The following is a 16,090-nucleotide window of genomic DNA, read 5'->3' on the forward strand; positions in this document are numbered from 1 at the left end:
AAAGGAGTCGTCACTTTAGTCTCTGAATGCAGATAAGTTGCAAAATAGTCCCTGAATGTAGACTCTGTTAGTCAATTTAGTCCCTGAATGCAGACTCCGTTAGTCAATTTAGTCCATGAATGTAGACTCGTGTTAGTCACTTTGACCCCTGAAATTGACCAACAGAGTCTACATTCAGGAACTGTTTTGCAATTTCTCTGCATTCAGGGACTAAAGTGACTAATTCCCCGTAAATGTGATTGAGGGCTTTCAAGTTATTACCATGTAATATGTGGAGTACTTCAATGCTAAGTGTACTCTTCTAAACGATTAATCCATCTCAATGCACGATTTTAATTTGACTTCTATATATCTTTTTTTAACCTGACTTGATTTTTTAGCTTTTTTTTCTATCCAATTGAAATCATGGGTAACTAGTTTTAAACAACCCTTTGTCTTAATGTTTATTTTAACCAAGCTTTGAAAAGTATTATTTCTTTTGTGCACTTGAAAATTTGGAACATCCTTGTTTTAAACAAATGTGTGTTTGTTACTGCTCAATCTATATGTTTTAATTTGATTGTGTTTGTTTCTCCCTCATTTTTCTGACCTTGGCGGTCTATACATTTTATTCACTTTTTGTTTGATGACAGAAAAGGGAGAAGAGTATTAAGCAATAAGTTAGAATAAAGAAATTTAAATTACGGGGGAGGGCATATTATTTTTTTCAATAAAAAATTCGGGTTTGACATCATTATTTTTTTAACTGCAAAATGGATTTATATTAGATAAAGAGAGAGGTAGTTAGTATTTTACCCACTAAACTAACAAAAGTACAAAGGATACTCGATCAAAGAAGAAATAAATATTACAGACTAGAAAATAAAACAGTCAAGTGACTTTTAAAAATCACTCATGATACAAACAAGGGCCATTTTGTTTCTACATAGGAACCACCTCATACATATTTTTACCTTAGCATTTACCTTATTTTTAATATTATTAATTATTTTTTCTACAATACATTTAATAATTTATTACCTCATTTTATCTATTTATCTTTTTGCGGCCATTAAAATTGGACTGCGAGAATATAGCAATCATTTTTTTCCATTTAAAATCAATTTTAACTATATTTTAAAAAAGATTCAATAGAGAAGAAGTGGGGATTTTAGGAAAATTTTGTTGATACGTTGGATATAATATGCTTGAATAAGGAGAAGAGGGTTGTGGTTCGAACGATAAAAGAGTTTAATATGACATTACTAGGGAAATGATGTTGGACGTTGAAAATGAATCATCGTTGTTTATGATATAACATCTTAGTGGCACGTTATGGTGAGGAGCGGGTGGTCTTGTGACAAAGCTAAATTAGGATTAATTTGTTTGAAAGATTTGATGAATTTGAGTGTAGGTGTTGGGGTGAGAGTAGACACTTGGTTCGACGATAATTTGGGACGCGTAGAAGACTAAGTGTCCTTTACGCTATTTTGGTGGGATCTATGACTAGAGAAAGGTCATTTATGTGTTAGGTTTATACGTCTTTTTAACTTAGCTAAAAATAAGCTATAGACGGTAGAAGAGATAAGCTCTCTAGGTAGAGGGAAAATCATGACAAAGGAGACAACGATTGTTGGTTTGGGAGGAAGAGCATGCGGGAGAGTGCAATGAGCTCTTAAGAGCATCAAGAGCGTTGGTTCTACATATTGTCATTAAAACACAAGAACACAAAGTTTTGTTCTAGGCATTGTAGGAGAATGACCTGGAAGACAGGTTGGAGAACCATTCTCGCAGGGAAAAGAAAATACTATGTGAAGTTCATGGTGGACCGCATATAAAACAAATTAAGAACTTAAATGAATTGTAGTGAAAATGAAGAAGTGTTCTTGAATCCTATGTAGCAATTATTGGCCCACAAAAATTAACATGAGAACATCAACATTATTCTAGCATTGATGATGCTCTAACATCTATTATTTTGCAAGATGATGTAGCTGACATGCAGTGGCGGAGCCAGGAATTACATAGAGCCTGGGCGAAAAATTTATCGCAAATTCACATGTGACATAATATATATATAAATTCCTTCCTTAAAAAAAAAAAAAAATATATATATATATATATATATATAGATATAGATAAATAGTCATATATAAAAATAAAAAAGGATCGTCATATTAAGTTGTTTGAAGGATTTATCGGCACTGGCGGATCTTGAGTTATTTTCTCGGGGGTACCAAAATTCTATGAAATATATATTAAGCTGTTTGAAAGATTAATCAAAAATGTTAACTGCTGTAGTGATTTAATTTACATGGGTATAGCTCAGAGGTGTGTGTTCAATTCCCTCCATGGAACATTTTTGAAAAAAAAGTAAATATATACAGAAATATAAAAAAGGGAGAAGAAGGAAGAATCGAACCCGCAACGTCTGAGAAAAATAGCAACTGCTTTTCCACTGCGCTAGCTGGAAAATATATAAATAAAATGCCTGATATAATATATATAGAAACATTGCGGTACCATGGGTTCTAAGGAAGATCCGCCATTAATTATCGATTGAGCCCGGGGTCGACGGGCGGTGAAACCGCCCCTGCTGACATGGGATTATAACACATACAACCAACTAAATGTATACGATTAACAAAGTTTATCATTTATTGTCATACGGGGAAGCCTGATGGTGGAGTTGATATTACTAACATTATTTGAAATGTCACTCTTTTTGTTTGAAGATTACTTCCTAATTGAATTCCTACCAAAGTCAACTTGTTTTGAAGATGTATTATTGTTGTAATGTTTTGAACTTGAGTTCTTCTCATAACTCTTTTTTGTTGGGTAGAACATTGTTTTTTAGTTTATATATTCTGTCCTTTTAACAAAAACAATCTCTTCTACTAATTTTTTTTTTGGTGGTGACTCGATTAATATAGTACACTAGACAATTTTACAAATGAAAATTGAAAGCGTAAAAGAGAAGGTTACGGGTAAGACAATATCAAGTGTTGTTATCAAGCCTAGCTTAAGCGATGCAGCGGGGTCCAGTTAGAAATAAGACATTGCATTGGAATTGAAACTTGCTACCAAACGGTCCAAAAAGTCATCGTCTCCTTCACGCCTTTGCAACCTTCAACACTGTTGCACTTCAATTCATCTCTTTACACTTTAGCTAATCCAAATCCACGTGTCGACCTCCAATTCGCCATTCTTCAGATATCCCTGTCCCACCACACTAGGTAGAATTGAATTGTACTGAAACAAAACAAGTAATCAACTTATCCCCCTTTCACATAACACCTCCTCTTCTTCTTCTTCTTCTTTCAAACTAAAAAAAACTTCCTTCCAAAATGGCTTCTAAACTCTGTGACTCATGCAAATCCGCCACCGCAACTCTCTACTGCCGCCCTGACTCCGCCTTCCTCTGCGGCGCTTGTGACTCCAAAGTCCACGCCGCTAACAAACTCGCCTCCCGTCATCCTCGCGTCACTCTCTGTGAAGTCTGCGAACAAGCACCTGCACATGTCACGTGTAAAGCCGATGCAGCTTCTCTTTGCATCACCTGTGACCGTGACATCCACACTGCTAATCCTCTCGCCGCACGTCACGAGCGTGTTCCCGTTACTCCGTTCTTCGAATCCAACACTTCTCACTCTGTTAAATCGCTTAACAACAACAATAACAACTACGATGCTGTTAAAGATGAAGCTGAAGCTGCTTCGTGGTTGATCTCTGATCCGAAAGCAGATCTCAACTCATCTCCTTATCTTTTCTCTGATTCCGAAGCTATTCCGTTTATGGATCTTGATTACGGTGTAATTGAACATAAAAACGACGGTGTTGTTCCCGTTCACGGTAACTTCGATCCTTTTGTTTCTGCTTACAAGAACAACAACGTGCACTTGCATACAGAGTTAGAAACACCGTCACAGTCGCAGATTAGTCAGAGTGTAAGAGATCTTAGATCTAAGATTCTAAGCTTGATATATAGACATAGAAATATTGATTAATATATATCTTACACTTATTTTTTTGTTATGATTGATTAGGTTTCATCTTCCTCGATGGACGTTGGAGTTGTTCCTGACGCGAACACCGTGCCGGAGATATCAAACTGTGGTTACGGGACGGTGGCGGTGGATCGTGAAGCTAGGGTTATGAGGTACAGGGAGAAGAGGAAGAATCGAAGATTCGAGAAGACAATTCGTTATGCTTCTCGTAAAGCTTATGCGGAAACTAGGCCTAGGATTAAAGGGAGGTTTGCGAAACGCACTGATGCAGTTGATTCCATTTCTGGATACGGCGTCGTTCCCACTTGTTGATTTATTTTTTGCTCTTGTTGATTTTGTTGCTTCCTATCTTCCCGCTGCATTTTCTTTCATGATGTATATAACTTTTTGCTTGTTTAATTATGTAATGTAAAGTTGCAAACTGACCTTGCTTGCCAAACGATTGATTTTCTATGCCTTTTGGGGTGAAATTTGCATGTTGATTAACGTATCTTAATCTGTAATAACATTGGCTTAGGACGTGTGATTACATGATTTTTTAATCACTAATCATAATATTTTAATCAAAGTTCTTTCTGCTCTGTGACGTAATGCAACTTTCTTTTGACTTGGATCGTCTTCTTCCAAATAGTGTCTCAATCCTGCTACTATGCGTCTCAATAATACAATGAATCGGTTTGCATAGGAAACACCTCCGCAGCAAGGATTTACTCCTTTTACATTCCCAACTAGAGCACGTGTTACTGCAACAAGTAACACCACGAACTTCACTTCCAGAATCAAGAAAGTTAAGTACAAAAACATAGTTTATGTTGGGTCATCCATCATGGGGGGGACTCAAGTGGTCATCTACACTGGGTGAACGTATTGAGTGAGAGTGATCATAGAGGTAAGTTGGATTGGTCCTCATAATTTGCCGCAGCCATGTGTCCTCGATCGTCCAATCATGATTTAAGATAGAATTATAAAATAAAATTTGAATCCTTTTTTTACGAAGTTTGCTCGATGAAGATTAGACCGTTTTTAATGTAACGAATGCAGGACTGCGTTAAAAAGTTGATTGCAACAAATCTTATTTTGAGTTGGATGCTCAATTTTAACCAAATTTTTAAATATTGAATTTATGGATACTCTAGTTTATATATTGTTTAACATTCATTTTTTAAAGTAAATGAGCATCTTATCTTAGAGGGCAAACAATCATTTTCACTAAGTGTAACACCATATTCCCTTTTATCTAAACATTGTAAACATATCTTCGAGTAGCATGTATTTTAACCAAGAACGACAGACCCAAAACCTTTACATTTACCACTTGTGCCAACAAGTTATAAGGCATATTTTGTCCAAAAAGATATATTATAAAGCATATAATAAATTTGTCATATAAAGTGTTCCTCATAAGATGTATCCCTTCTCCCTTACTCCTTAGAGTTGTTAGGTTAGCAACAACTTAACCCTAAAATTTTGGCTCTAAAACTGCAACATTTAATGCTAATGAGGTTAACCTAAAAATATTTCCCTCCTAAGGCATTTGCAATTTGAATTTCAAAAATATTTTCAATGAATTAATTCAAAACCATTCGGTTCCTTTTGATTAACTATTGCACTGCAATTAATATTTTCCATCGGTAACCCATGTAAATCCCTTGCTCCTTAAAGTTGTTAGGTTAGCAACAACTTAACCCTAAATTTTTGACTCTAAAATTGCAGCATTTAATGCCAATGAGGTTAACCTAAAAATATTTCCCTCCTAAGGCATTTGCAATTTGAATTTCAAAAATATTTTCAGTGAATTAATCCAAAACCATTTGGTTCCTTTTGGTTAACTATGCTAAAATTTCTCCTCTCTTTGAACGATGCACTGCAATTAATATTTTTCATCGGTAACCCATGCAAATCCCTTACTCCTTAAAGTTGTTAGGTTAGCAACAATTTAACCCTAAATTTTTGCCTCTAAAACTGCAGCATTTAATGCTAATGAGGTTAACCTAAAAATATTTCCCTCCTAAGGCATTTGCAATTTGAATTTCAAAAATATTTTCAGTGAATTAATCCAAAACCATTCGGTTCCTTTTGGTTAACTATGCTAAAATTTCTCCTCTCTTTGAACGATGCCCTGCAATTAATATTTTTCATCGGTAACCCATGTAAATTGCACATTTCACACAACTCAGCCTGACTCTCCATTTTCCCACTCAGATGCACCGAATGCAGCACCTCAATTTTCTGCTATATATATACATCCAACACACATCAGTCAGACATCATTTTTTTTTTTTTGAAGAATCATGTTGTAACCATGCGTGTATAGATAATGGAATAGCAATAAGGAGAATAACAAAGTCCAATAATAAGTAGCCTTCAAATGCTTTTAATTGATGAGAAAGTAGCACTACACATAAACAATGAAGAGCAACGTCTGTTAAACTTCCCCTCCCTATACATTCACATATAAAGAATGTATTCTTTTTACATTTATTACTCTATGTTTATTGGAAATAGTCTATGTTGGTACATTTGTTTGTTTGTCTGTCATACCTAAAGGATTACGAATGAATAAAGTCATATAAATACCCTTATAAATATTCAGTCATATATTATGCCTTATGCCTTACTCTTTAATATTATTAGGTTTGCAACCACTAAACCCTAATAATTTCCCTCTAAATCTATTGCATTAAACGTTGTCAGTGATAACCCTAGAAAATTTCCTCTAAAGCCAAATATTTGAATTTCAAAATGAATCCCAATAATTGAGGTAAAAAATCTGATGATAGGAATCAGAGAAAAATTCTCCTTATTTTCCTCCAATTTTTAACGTGCCATCTTGATACAATGAACTGCATTAATTTCCAACTATTGTCATCGCACATTGAAAACACAAAGCTCTCCACTCATCATATTTGTTTGTTTCCCACGCATATGCACATGTTACAACACAAAACTATTCTTATTCTCTATCAATTGTTCTTTCTCTCTCATTCTCACTTCTCCTCTCTCGATCTCTTCTCCTCTCAACAAAACTGTTTCTATTCTCTTCTTCATCTCCTTCATAGAACAACAATCAAATAACGTTGGATTCTTTAGATTTGCAAGAGAAAACAATCTATCAGATGAAGTTATTTATGAGTTTGAGTTTATCAAGAGGAAATCTCATGCTGTGTTACAAGTCACAGCTTCTCACACGGTAAATTTTGATGTTTCCCATTTGTTTATGCATCAGTTCTATTTTTTTTTACACTTTTTTCTTCTAATGTCTTAACTGTTGTATTGCAATTCATATAGGTAGTTTGGTTGATTGGTAGGTTTTTTATTTACTAATAGCTACATCAACGAGCAATATGATTATGGACTAAGTGTAGTTAGTAACAGAAATTGTGAATAAAATTTCTTCTTAATTAAAATCAATTATTAAAGGATGTTGAATTTATGAATAAAGCTATATTTTTACCAAATGCAGATTGTCGGTAAGATTCACAATGATCTAATCAAACACTACTCCAGATATGCTTTTATTTTACCAAGCCTATTTCAAAATCAATATATGATTAATTTAAGTATAACTAAATGCAAATTGCTTGCTACATTCATTCCAAGTATAGGCAGTCCTCCAAATTGAGTGTCAAAGATTGGCTCCTAAAGTTCTTTAGAACAAACAAGTAGCAGGTGCTGCTTAGCATGATTCTTTGGATGCATTTGCTCAGTCAAAAAGTGTCTCCAGCTCTTCAGAGTTTTCTATTTAATTTATCCCTCGATATTACATATAACTTTCAAACTAGATATTTCAGGCTGAGATGAATGGCTCACATACAATTGTGCGACTTCAAATGTATTAGTATTGGTTTTACCAAGGGATTAGGACTTTATACGAAGATTAGTCGATGTTATAAGCTGCTGCAACAATTTTGGGAATCATAACAAAAGTGAATTTTAATAGAGTTTAAGCCATTTATGCAATGCTCCATAAATTGTTTACTTTTGGATGTCTATATTTGTTGGTTTTTGATGAAAAAATATGAAACTATTGGATAAAGGGAATTACCACACTTTTTTTACATAGGAATTTAGTTTGTTTTAACATAACTATGTATATATAAATATATTTTCAAAATTTGGTACCTATTAGATACCCTCATACTCAAAGTCTCGCTTAATATCACAATCTTAAGTGGGACTCACACTATTCCATTTTACTAATAGTGAATGTAGTACAGCTCATAAGACCCGTGCGGCGCACGGGTCATCAATCTAGTTAAAGAGAAACATCTAAGTCTTACAGAGAGAACATAACCGGTCGAAAAGAGGAAAAAAAGAAGAAAAAAAATGTTATCAGTCAATGCATAAACAAGAGAAAGGATTAAGCTATCAACCATGATAATTGAAAGCTAAATTAAAAATATATTTTGCCATCAACCACCAATAGAAAAGTTATTTGACCCTACCTAAAAGATGACGAATAAAGATTTCCTTTCGGCTAAAAATTCTATTATTCTTCTCTTTTCAGATTATCCAAAAACAAATAACATACATTAAAGACCGTTGTACTTTTGAACCGTCTGTTGAAAATCCAAACTGCGTAAGATGATTTGAAATACTTAAAGGATCAACCGAAGAGAAGTCAATCTAATGCCGAACATGCTGATGAAGAAATTATAATTCAAAAACAAGTGATTGGCTGATTCTGAAGCATCACACCCACTCACACAAAGTTGAGAGTCTTGATTAAGTGTGAGATGGTATACCTACAAAGACATTTAAATTTTCGAGTTAGTGTGTTTTGATATTTTTTCAGAATGTGTGTACCTGTTTTTGCAACAAGGTGTTCTATACATAGATTACCGAGTGTGTCATGTAAGCATGCACAATTAGAAGATTGTGTCGTTCTCACCAAAGGGATGGGCAATCGACTAATCATATAGATGGCTCAAATTAATTTCGAGTGCTTTGTTGCCTGTAGCGCAACTCTTCACTGGCATAGGTATTATGTGGAAGACTTTTATGCCTTGTTTGACCTTTGACTCTGGAATCGAGAAGTCGAATCCACTTCATGGTTGAACTTTAGCCCAATCCAAAACAATTATATTAGTTCTTAAAACATATATCTACATATATATATATATATATATATATATGAGTCAGGATCCATTGACATCAGGTGTCAACGAATTCGTTGACACCAAATCTCAACCGTCGATTGTTTTTAATCAAAGGGTGTGAGTTTATTTGTTAAATTAATAGCGTGATCTTTTTCTCTCAAGACTTACAGGAATGCATACTCCTTTTTCCCATCAGCTGTAACACACGGCATAATTCCTTTTCGCTATCACCGATGGCCGTCTCCTTATTCATATTTCATACCAAAAGGTGTGATCTTTTTGAATTTAATTTAAAGGGATTTCGATATGATCTATTCAAGCCATTTTCTCACAAATTCAATGCAGTTGCTATAAAATCATGTTTATTCAATTAATCCAATTACAAAAAACTCAATTAATCATAGTTTGCATCGGTTTCAATGCATATGTGAAATGGTGGAGAACAATTTTCGGTTAGGAAAGATGAATATCATTACGGTGGCGGCGGCGGTCAGCAAATTGAGTTTTTTTTTTTTTTGTTATCAAACAAATTAATTTTGTTTTAAAACTGATAAATGTGCTAATCAAAAGTAAAGATACGGTGAATCAATTTAAAAAGTTATTATTAGCCTTTGATTAAAAACAATCAACGGTTAAGATTTGGTGTCAACGAATCCATTGACACCTGGTGTCAATGGATCCTGACTATATATATATATATATATATATATATATATATATATATAGGATTTGTTAGGATACATCCACTAGTTTTTATGTGGGAGTGTTTTAGTAAAGATATAACTAAAAAGTTGTTAAATACATCTTAAGGTGAATGTTGCTACTAAAACACACTTTCTACAAAATAAGTGGGTGTATGTTAACAACTCCTATGGATATTTGCTAAAATACACCCATTTATTTTTTAGAAGGTGTGTTTTAGTAAGTTATAACTAAAAAGTAGTTAAATGCACCTTAAGGTGTAGCTTGCTAAAATACTCACACATAAAAACTAGTGGGTGTGTTCTAGCAAATTCTTATGTATATATGCTCATCATGCAAAGAAATTAAATCCTTCAAAAATAAAATAAAAAATTCAAAGAAAATAATCCTTATTAAAAAAACGAATGACATATAATTAGAATATTTGTTAAAGGGGGAAAAAGAACCTAGGCTAACTAAGATAGAGAAGTTATATTGATACTAATTAAAAATGATATTTAATAAAAATAAGTTTATCAAATACAAAACGTGAAATATAGCTGTAAGACTTATAAATTATTAAATAGATTATAGACTTATAGAGATGGGACTCAGAAAACATTTTGTCGTCAAGGCAGTTTTTGCTCTTACGCACGAAAGTGAACCAAAGTGTATATCATCATTGTCACCATCTCTATGGTAAACAATAATAAAAATCTCCAGGTTATTAATCACTACAGTCTATGGTAAACAAATTGGCATGGCTTACTACTCTTTCTTGTTAGTTGTTAATTAAGAGGAACAAATTGTCAACTATGAAGTAGATTAGTTATATAGTGTGCAATTCAAGCCTTGCTAGTCAAGTTGTGTACAAGCCAAGAAAGTGTTCATATTAATATATCTATCCATGAACTTCATATTATATACTTTCGGAATGGTCGGAGAAATAATATTTCACAATTTTTTTTAATTAAGTCCAATGTATAAGCTGGCTGGGCATAAATTGTATCTTAAACGTTTGTTCTATAATCTTTTGCAAAGTGCACACGCAAAGTATTCAAAACTAATTTTAAAGCACTTTTTTCTTAATCATCATACTTACGCATACAATTTTGAAATATGTAATAATTATGATATTGTCAAAGCATTTTTTTAAACATTTTGAATACTTAAGTTGTTTTTAAAAAATAACCTTGGGGCTCACGTAAATCATACTTCTAAACACAAATTAAACTGTTTTGGATTAGGATTTGTTGCTGTAAATATTACACGCAGTTGCACGCTGTAGCACATCTCAACCGTAGATATGAGATCCGTCGGTTCAGATTTAATCACAATTTCACATTGTAAAATAATCTCAGCCATCAATTTAAAATTGAATGGCCTGGATCAGTTACAGCACCCTGCTGTAACAGCAGGGAATCTGATTCCCATTTCTACTAATGATTAAGCAAAGAATTGCAGGTTGAAACAAAAGCAATTGTCTTTTGCAAGAAGACACCAAATCCACACGGTGTTTGCAACAATCACATTTTAACCAAATTAATTTTACTGCCCGCATAAAGTCATGTGATTGTTTGCATGATCGAAATGCGTCTCACAAACAAACACTTATTTTTTGCGTATTTTGTTATCACTCGCACAAATCTAACATGCATTATGATACTTTATAGAACTAAAATCTCTTTTGTTGTAGTGTCAAAATTGAAGAGTTTATACACGATTGAATGAGAAATACACTTATTTGAGAATTTAGCTTGTTCCAAAACTCTCAATGGTTGTGATTCAGTTTGCTTTAAACTTTAGACAAAGCTTAAATCAAGTTTTCAATCTCCTCGCCATCAAATTTTCATATAAAGAAAGAATTCTGTAAAATGTTAAGCAACACATTCTTAATAGAGTTTATCTATCATCCGCTACTTTTTACCAATCCGAACCTTTGTTCATGACAAGTTTCGGCACATAATTGTGTTGATCGGTTTAAAGTTGCAATTTGCAAGTGAACAAATACATCAATGCATATTTCTCATAATTACTCATATACAAGCCATAATTCAGTTTATATTGCGTTAGACTAAAATAACTAACCCTAAGAACAACAAATGACGACAAGGAACCATGTTTAGATGTAGCAGTAGTAATTACTAGCTACAAATTTTTCCTAGCTACAAATTATGTATGTGATACTGATACAACAACTCTATTTAACAGGATCATGACGAGTTTTGATCTGTTTCCTGTATATTCTTGTATGATGCACAACTACAAGATGGTCTTTATATATAAACTGATTTTTTTTCCACTTTTGAGATGTTTGGATATCCACCTCTTCACCAATGCACAAACCCTCTAACTGTGGCCGGCAAATTGGTTGGAGCTACTATGAGAAGAAGTGCCTTGGTTCATCAAGAAACGAACAACGACACAAGTGATATTGTCAGCACTACCTCTCTGATATGCTTCTTGCATCAGTCTCTTTGCTGCCTCCTCTGCATCTTCAATAGGTTTAATCATACCAACAGCTTCCTGAAAAATGCTTAAAATGTTAAACAAGTTGGAAAAGTAACGCTTCTCAGCATGACATTTTCAGAACTCAAGACTATCCAACTCTACTAGAGGAACTTAATTATTTCGAATTTAGGTGGTTAGGATGTGAAAGGTGAAAAATGAATAGCGTTGCGAACCTCATTTGAGACGACATCCCATAGCCCATCACTGGCCAGAATAAGAAACTCAAGAGAACTGTCAACTTTTTCTTCCTGCGAAATCACAATCATGCAACATAAATACAAAAAATAAGCAAAACTAAGAAGATTTATGTTCACATCACCCAGAATAAAGATCATACATGACAACAAATATTTTTTTTACAATTGTTACTAGTTCATGGCAAATTGGCAATTGCCAAATTAGTTTTTAACTAGAAGAATCTCAAAAATGCTATTGTACAAGGTTAATTATAGAATAGGGATAAATGACAAACATCGGAATACATATTCCTTATCCACATATTCCATAAATCTACGAAGATAACTTAAAACAAACAGACTCGTGTATTTAACCACACACTATACAAAGGACAGGTTGAAATGAATCTATAACCACATGAAATAGTCAAGAATGGATTTCTCTAACCATAGCAGACACATACCTGGATTTCTGGATCAGCAACAACATACTGCTTCAAGAGTCTATCACCAAATGCACGAGAGACAGCAAGAACACCTCCAACTCTCCAAGTTCCTGTAAAAATAATATTTATCAATAGTGATAAATAAGAAACAAATAAAAATATACAACAATGTCACCTTACCAGCCCACATAACAAAGCCTCCTGCATCTTCAATCCTTTGCCTCTCATCAGTTTGGTCTGGCTTATGATCTCGAGAAACAGCAATTGCTACAAGAAAGCACGATTGGAAGGAAAGTATTAAGTAAGCATTCTACATAAGAAGGTTGAAGTTATTCTGTTGCAGTAATTACAACAGAACTTGTTATACACATACATGCATACGCGATGCATCCTTACCATTTTTACTAGTGCACTAACATTATACGCTTAAAAACAATTGAATAACCTTTAGATATTTATCAATGCTAAATGATATCAAGATAGTCTTTCAACAAAGACTAATATAACAGTACAATCAGTTAATTAATTGTGTGCATCTAAGAGCGTGAGTAATGCTATGAAGATAGTACTCTTACCATTACCGCCCCTGCATATAACGGCCCTGGAGTCTCCAACATTTGCAACAAGCAAACGATCACCAACTAGAATGGCGGTAGATGCAGTAGATCCTGCATCTTTGTGATGGTTGTTTTCTGATTTCAGATATTCATTGTCGGTATGATTGTATGCATCAGCTGTGGAAAAGCAAGAGTTATTATATGGATTAGCAAATCAAAAAACATAAAGACCATGCAGTGACAGGTGGAGAGAACATACTTATTGCTGATTTGGTGTCAGATATGAATTTTGGGTGACTGATCAAATTGCTAAACAAGTTTTGCTTAACATACTCAGCAGCACGAACACCGCCATGACCTAAAAGAGTTATAAACAAGTTTATATATAGGCATAAACAATATGAAATAACTCTTACACGGTTAATTTCTCAGGCCAAACAAAGAAACACTAATAGACTAAACAATTATTCCTATATGGAATAAATGGAGGTTCAAAAATAACAACAAATAGGAGGATGAAGCATTTATTCTGGTCTTAGCCAACCAAAGGTTTGCGAACTGGAAAACCTTCAAAAATATTCTTTAGCGGTGGCAGAGAACGATAGAACAATACTATAACAAAATATGGAGGACATCACTAAAAAATGGAAGACAAAAGTACAAAATCAGGCTATATATTGTAAGAAATGGAAAAATTTCGGAAAGAAACATTAATACGAAAATACTGATAAAATATCCATGACATGATTCCCTTGTGAAATATTTTCGACATACTTTCCAATCAAAATTCGACCAGGAGAAAAAAATTAGAGAAATATGTAACTATACCATCAAAGACTCCAAAAAGGCCAACGATTTCACCATCGACACCGTCAATTCTGGTCTCATAAAAATCTTCCATTGAAGATCTCTTGCCAGGCGAGCTAGCATACCCATAGCTAAACTTTCCATTGTGACTACATGTACAAATCATAACAAATTGTGTCACAGTAATGTCATACAGTTCATAATTTCTTTTTCCCCCTTTTCTCCCAAATCAATGAATGAATCCAAGCAATGATGTCTAAAAGTATAAAACTCACAACTTATGTATAAAATTTAAACAAACGACACATCCCTCAACCTATAACACATATTGGTTAACCGTTAACGTATTCAATTTTTCAGACAAACAACCTATAATCTAAGGAGAAAATTGATGCATAAAGTTTAGTAATTGATATTAATTATATATTCAGGAGAAAGTTGTTTTGGGAACAAATTTAAGCAATTCTGGTTTGATAAAAAGTCATTTTCAAATAATCCCAACTTTTGTGTACAACTACTTGAAAATTGAAAAGAGACTTAAAACAATGTGATAGTTTTGTAATAATTAAATAAAAAAAACAGAATGATACGAAAAAATTTCACGATAAAAATGCTTAATGCATTTCATTCATGATAATATCTTGAAAACATGTTAATTAGCATATGCTACGGAACAAGTTATGCATATGCAAATCAACACATTTTGGTAAGCGTGAGATGCAAGAAACGTACCTGAGACCGCCACCGCTGACCGGTCCATCATCTATAGCACGGACCTGACTTGTTGAGGACAAAACTGAATTGAGATATCCCATATTACAACTACAATATTTCTCTTTCTTTGACCAAAATGATGAAAGAAAAGCACTATTGTTTATTTGATTTTTTCCTGCCAAGGATACCAAGTGATCATAACATTAGTGTAGGGTCATTTTTTGAAATATAAACACAAAATTTGATTTAATTTTTAATTTAATTTTGTGTGCATAAATTTTACAATTGATATGGATAATGGTTGAAGAAAAAGGGAGGGAAAAAGAGAGAAAGTTAGGTACCTGAGAAAGGGAAGATAGAAAGAATGAGAGAAAGAGAGAGAGTTGAGAAAACAGAAGAGGTCTTTTGTTTAATTTTAGTTCAAGTTCAAGACAACCCATAGTTTGTTTGTTCAACAATTCAGACATTCATTCAAACATAATCTTCTACTAGTTCAAAAATAAAAAATATTATATATTGGGTTAGGAAGAAATAAATAAATAATTAATGCAAAATTTGATGCAAAAAACTGAATTGACTCTTTATTGATTAATTAATGTGTATATTCTTGAACAATCAATGAATTAATGATGTTGATAAGAATACTAAACATAGGCATTGCGTACGCGTAACCGAAGATGAGGGCGAAGCATTTGGTGGGACCAAGTCAATACCAATTGTTTCTAATCTAGTTTTGCACAACATCTAATCTAACGAGAATTTAAGATTTTAAATGTGCTTGTTTTGTCTTTAAAAATGAATTTGTTAGAAAAATATAAAGATTTTGAGCAAAGATGAAGCCAATTTTTGTTTATAAAAACCTTTTTTTTAATCCCCAATAGCTTAACTCATAGGGATATTGCAAATTATTTGCGGTGGTCAGAGGTTCGAATTTTGGACACGTCAGTTCTCTACATTTAAAATTTGTAAGTTTTAGCCACTATACTACTTGACAAAAAAAAAAAATTAGATTTAAAGTTAGTATACTTGAGTCTTTTGTTTTTAGAAAAAAATTATTTTGAAAAAGATACTGGAAAAATCTTTTCATTTTGAGGTTAAAAATAATTTTTTTAA

General features: G+C 33.3%; 2 protein-coding genes across 2 annotated transcripts; one reads left to right on the forward strand and one right to left on the reverse strand.

Annotated features, from left to right (window-relative positions):
• Window positions 1-3,233: 3,233 nt before the first annotated feature.
• On the forward strand, window positions 3,234-4,476 carry LOC11431470 (zinc finger protein CONSTANS-LIKE 4). Its single transcript, XM_003603217.4, has 2 exons — window positions 3,234-3,926; window positions 4,026-4,476. Exons 1-2 carry the CDS (start codon window positions 3,327-3,329, stop codon window positions 4,296-4,298), a joined length of 873 nt encoding a protein of 290 aa, XP_003603265.1. The 5' UTR covers window positions 3,234-3,326; the 3' UTR covers window positions 4,299-4,476.
• Window positions 4,477-11,766: 7,290 nt separating this feature from the next.
• Window positions 11,767-15,479, reverse strand: LOC11435406 (probable protein phosphatase 2C 59). The gene is made up of 9 exons (XM_003603219.4): window positions 15,319-15,479; window positions 14,996-15,152; window positions 14,285-14,412; window positions 13,716-13,814; window positions 13,475-13,633; window positions 13,080-13,166; window positions 12,918-13,009; window positions 12,451-12,525; window positions 11,767-12,292 (listed from the first exon to the last, which is right to left on the reverse strand). Exons 2-9 carry the CDS (start codon window positions 15,076-15,078, stop codon window positions 12,116-12,118), a joined length of 900 nt encoding a protein of 299 aa, XP_003603267.1. The 5' UTR covers window positions 15,079-15,152; window positions 15,319-15,479; the 3' UTR covers window positions 11,767-12,115.
• Window positions 15,480-16,090: the final 611 nt, after the last annotated feature.

This window comes from Medicago truncatula, chromosome 3, assembly GCF_003473485.1.
Source record: "Medicago truncatula cultivar Jemalong A17 chromosome 3, MtrunA17r5.0-ANR, whole genome shotgun sequence".
Lineage (NCBI taxonomy): Eukaryota > Viridiplantae > Streptophyta > Magnoliopsida > Fabales > Fabaceae > Medicago > Medicago truncatula.

Bases quoted from the DNA above. Each gene is read 5' to 3' on its own strand.
- LOC11431470 (XM_003603217.4), top strand. From the start codon at position 3,327: ATGGCTTCTAAACTCTGTGACTCATGCAAATCCGCCACCGCAACTCTC. The intron at 3,927-4,025 runs GTAAGAGATCTT...ATGATTGATTAG, and splicing joins AGTCGCAGATTAGTCAGAGT to GTTTCATCTTCCTCGATGGA.
- LOC11435406 (XM_003603219.4), bottom strand. From the start codon at position 15,078: ATGGGATATCTCAATTCAGTTTTGTCCTCAACAAGTCAGGTCCGTGCT. The intron at 14,413-14,995 runs GTACGTTTCTTG...TTGTACATGTAG, and splicing joins GTCAGCGGTGGCGGTCTCAG to TCACAATGGAAAGTTTAGCT. The intron at 13,010-13,079 runs GTAAGGTGACAT...TTATTTTTACAG, and splicing joins AGGCTTTGTTATGTGGGCTG to GAACTTGGAGAGTTGGAGGT.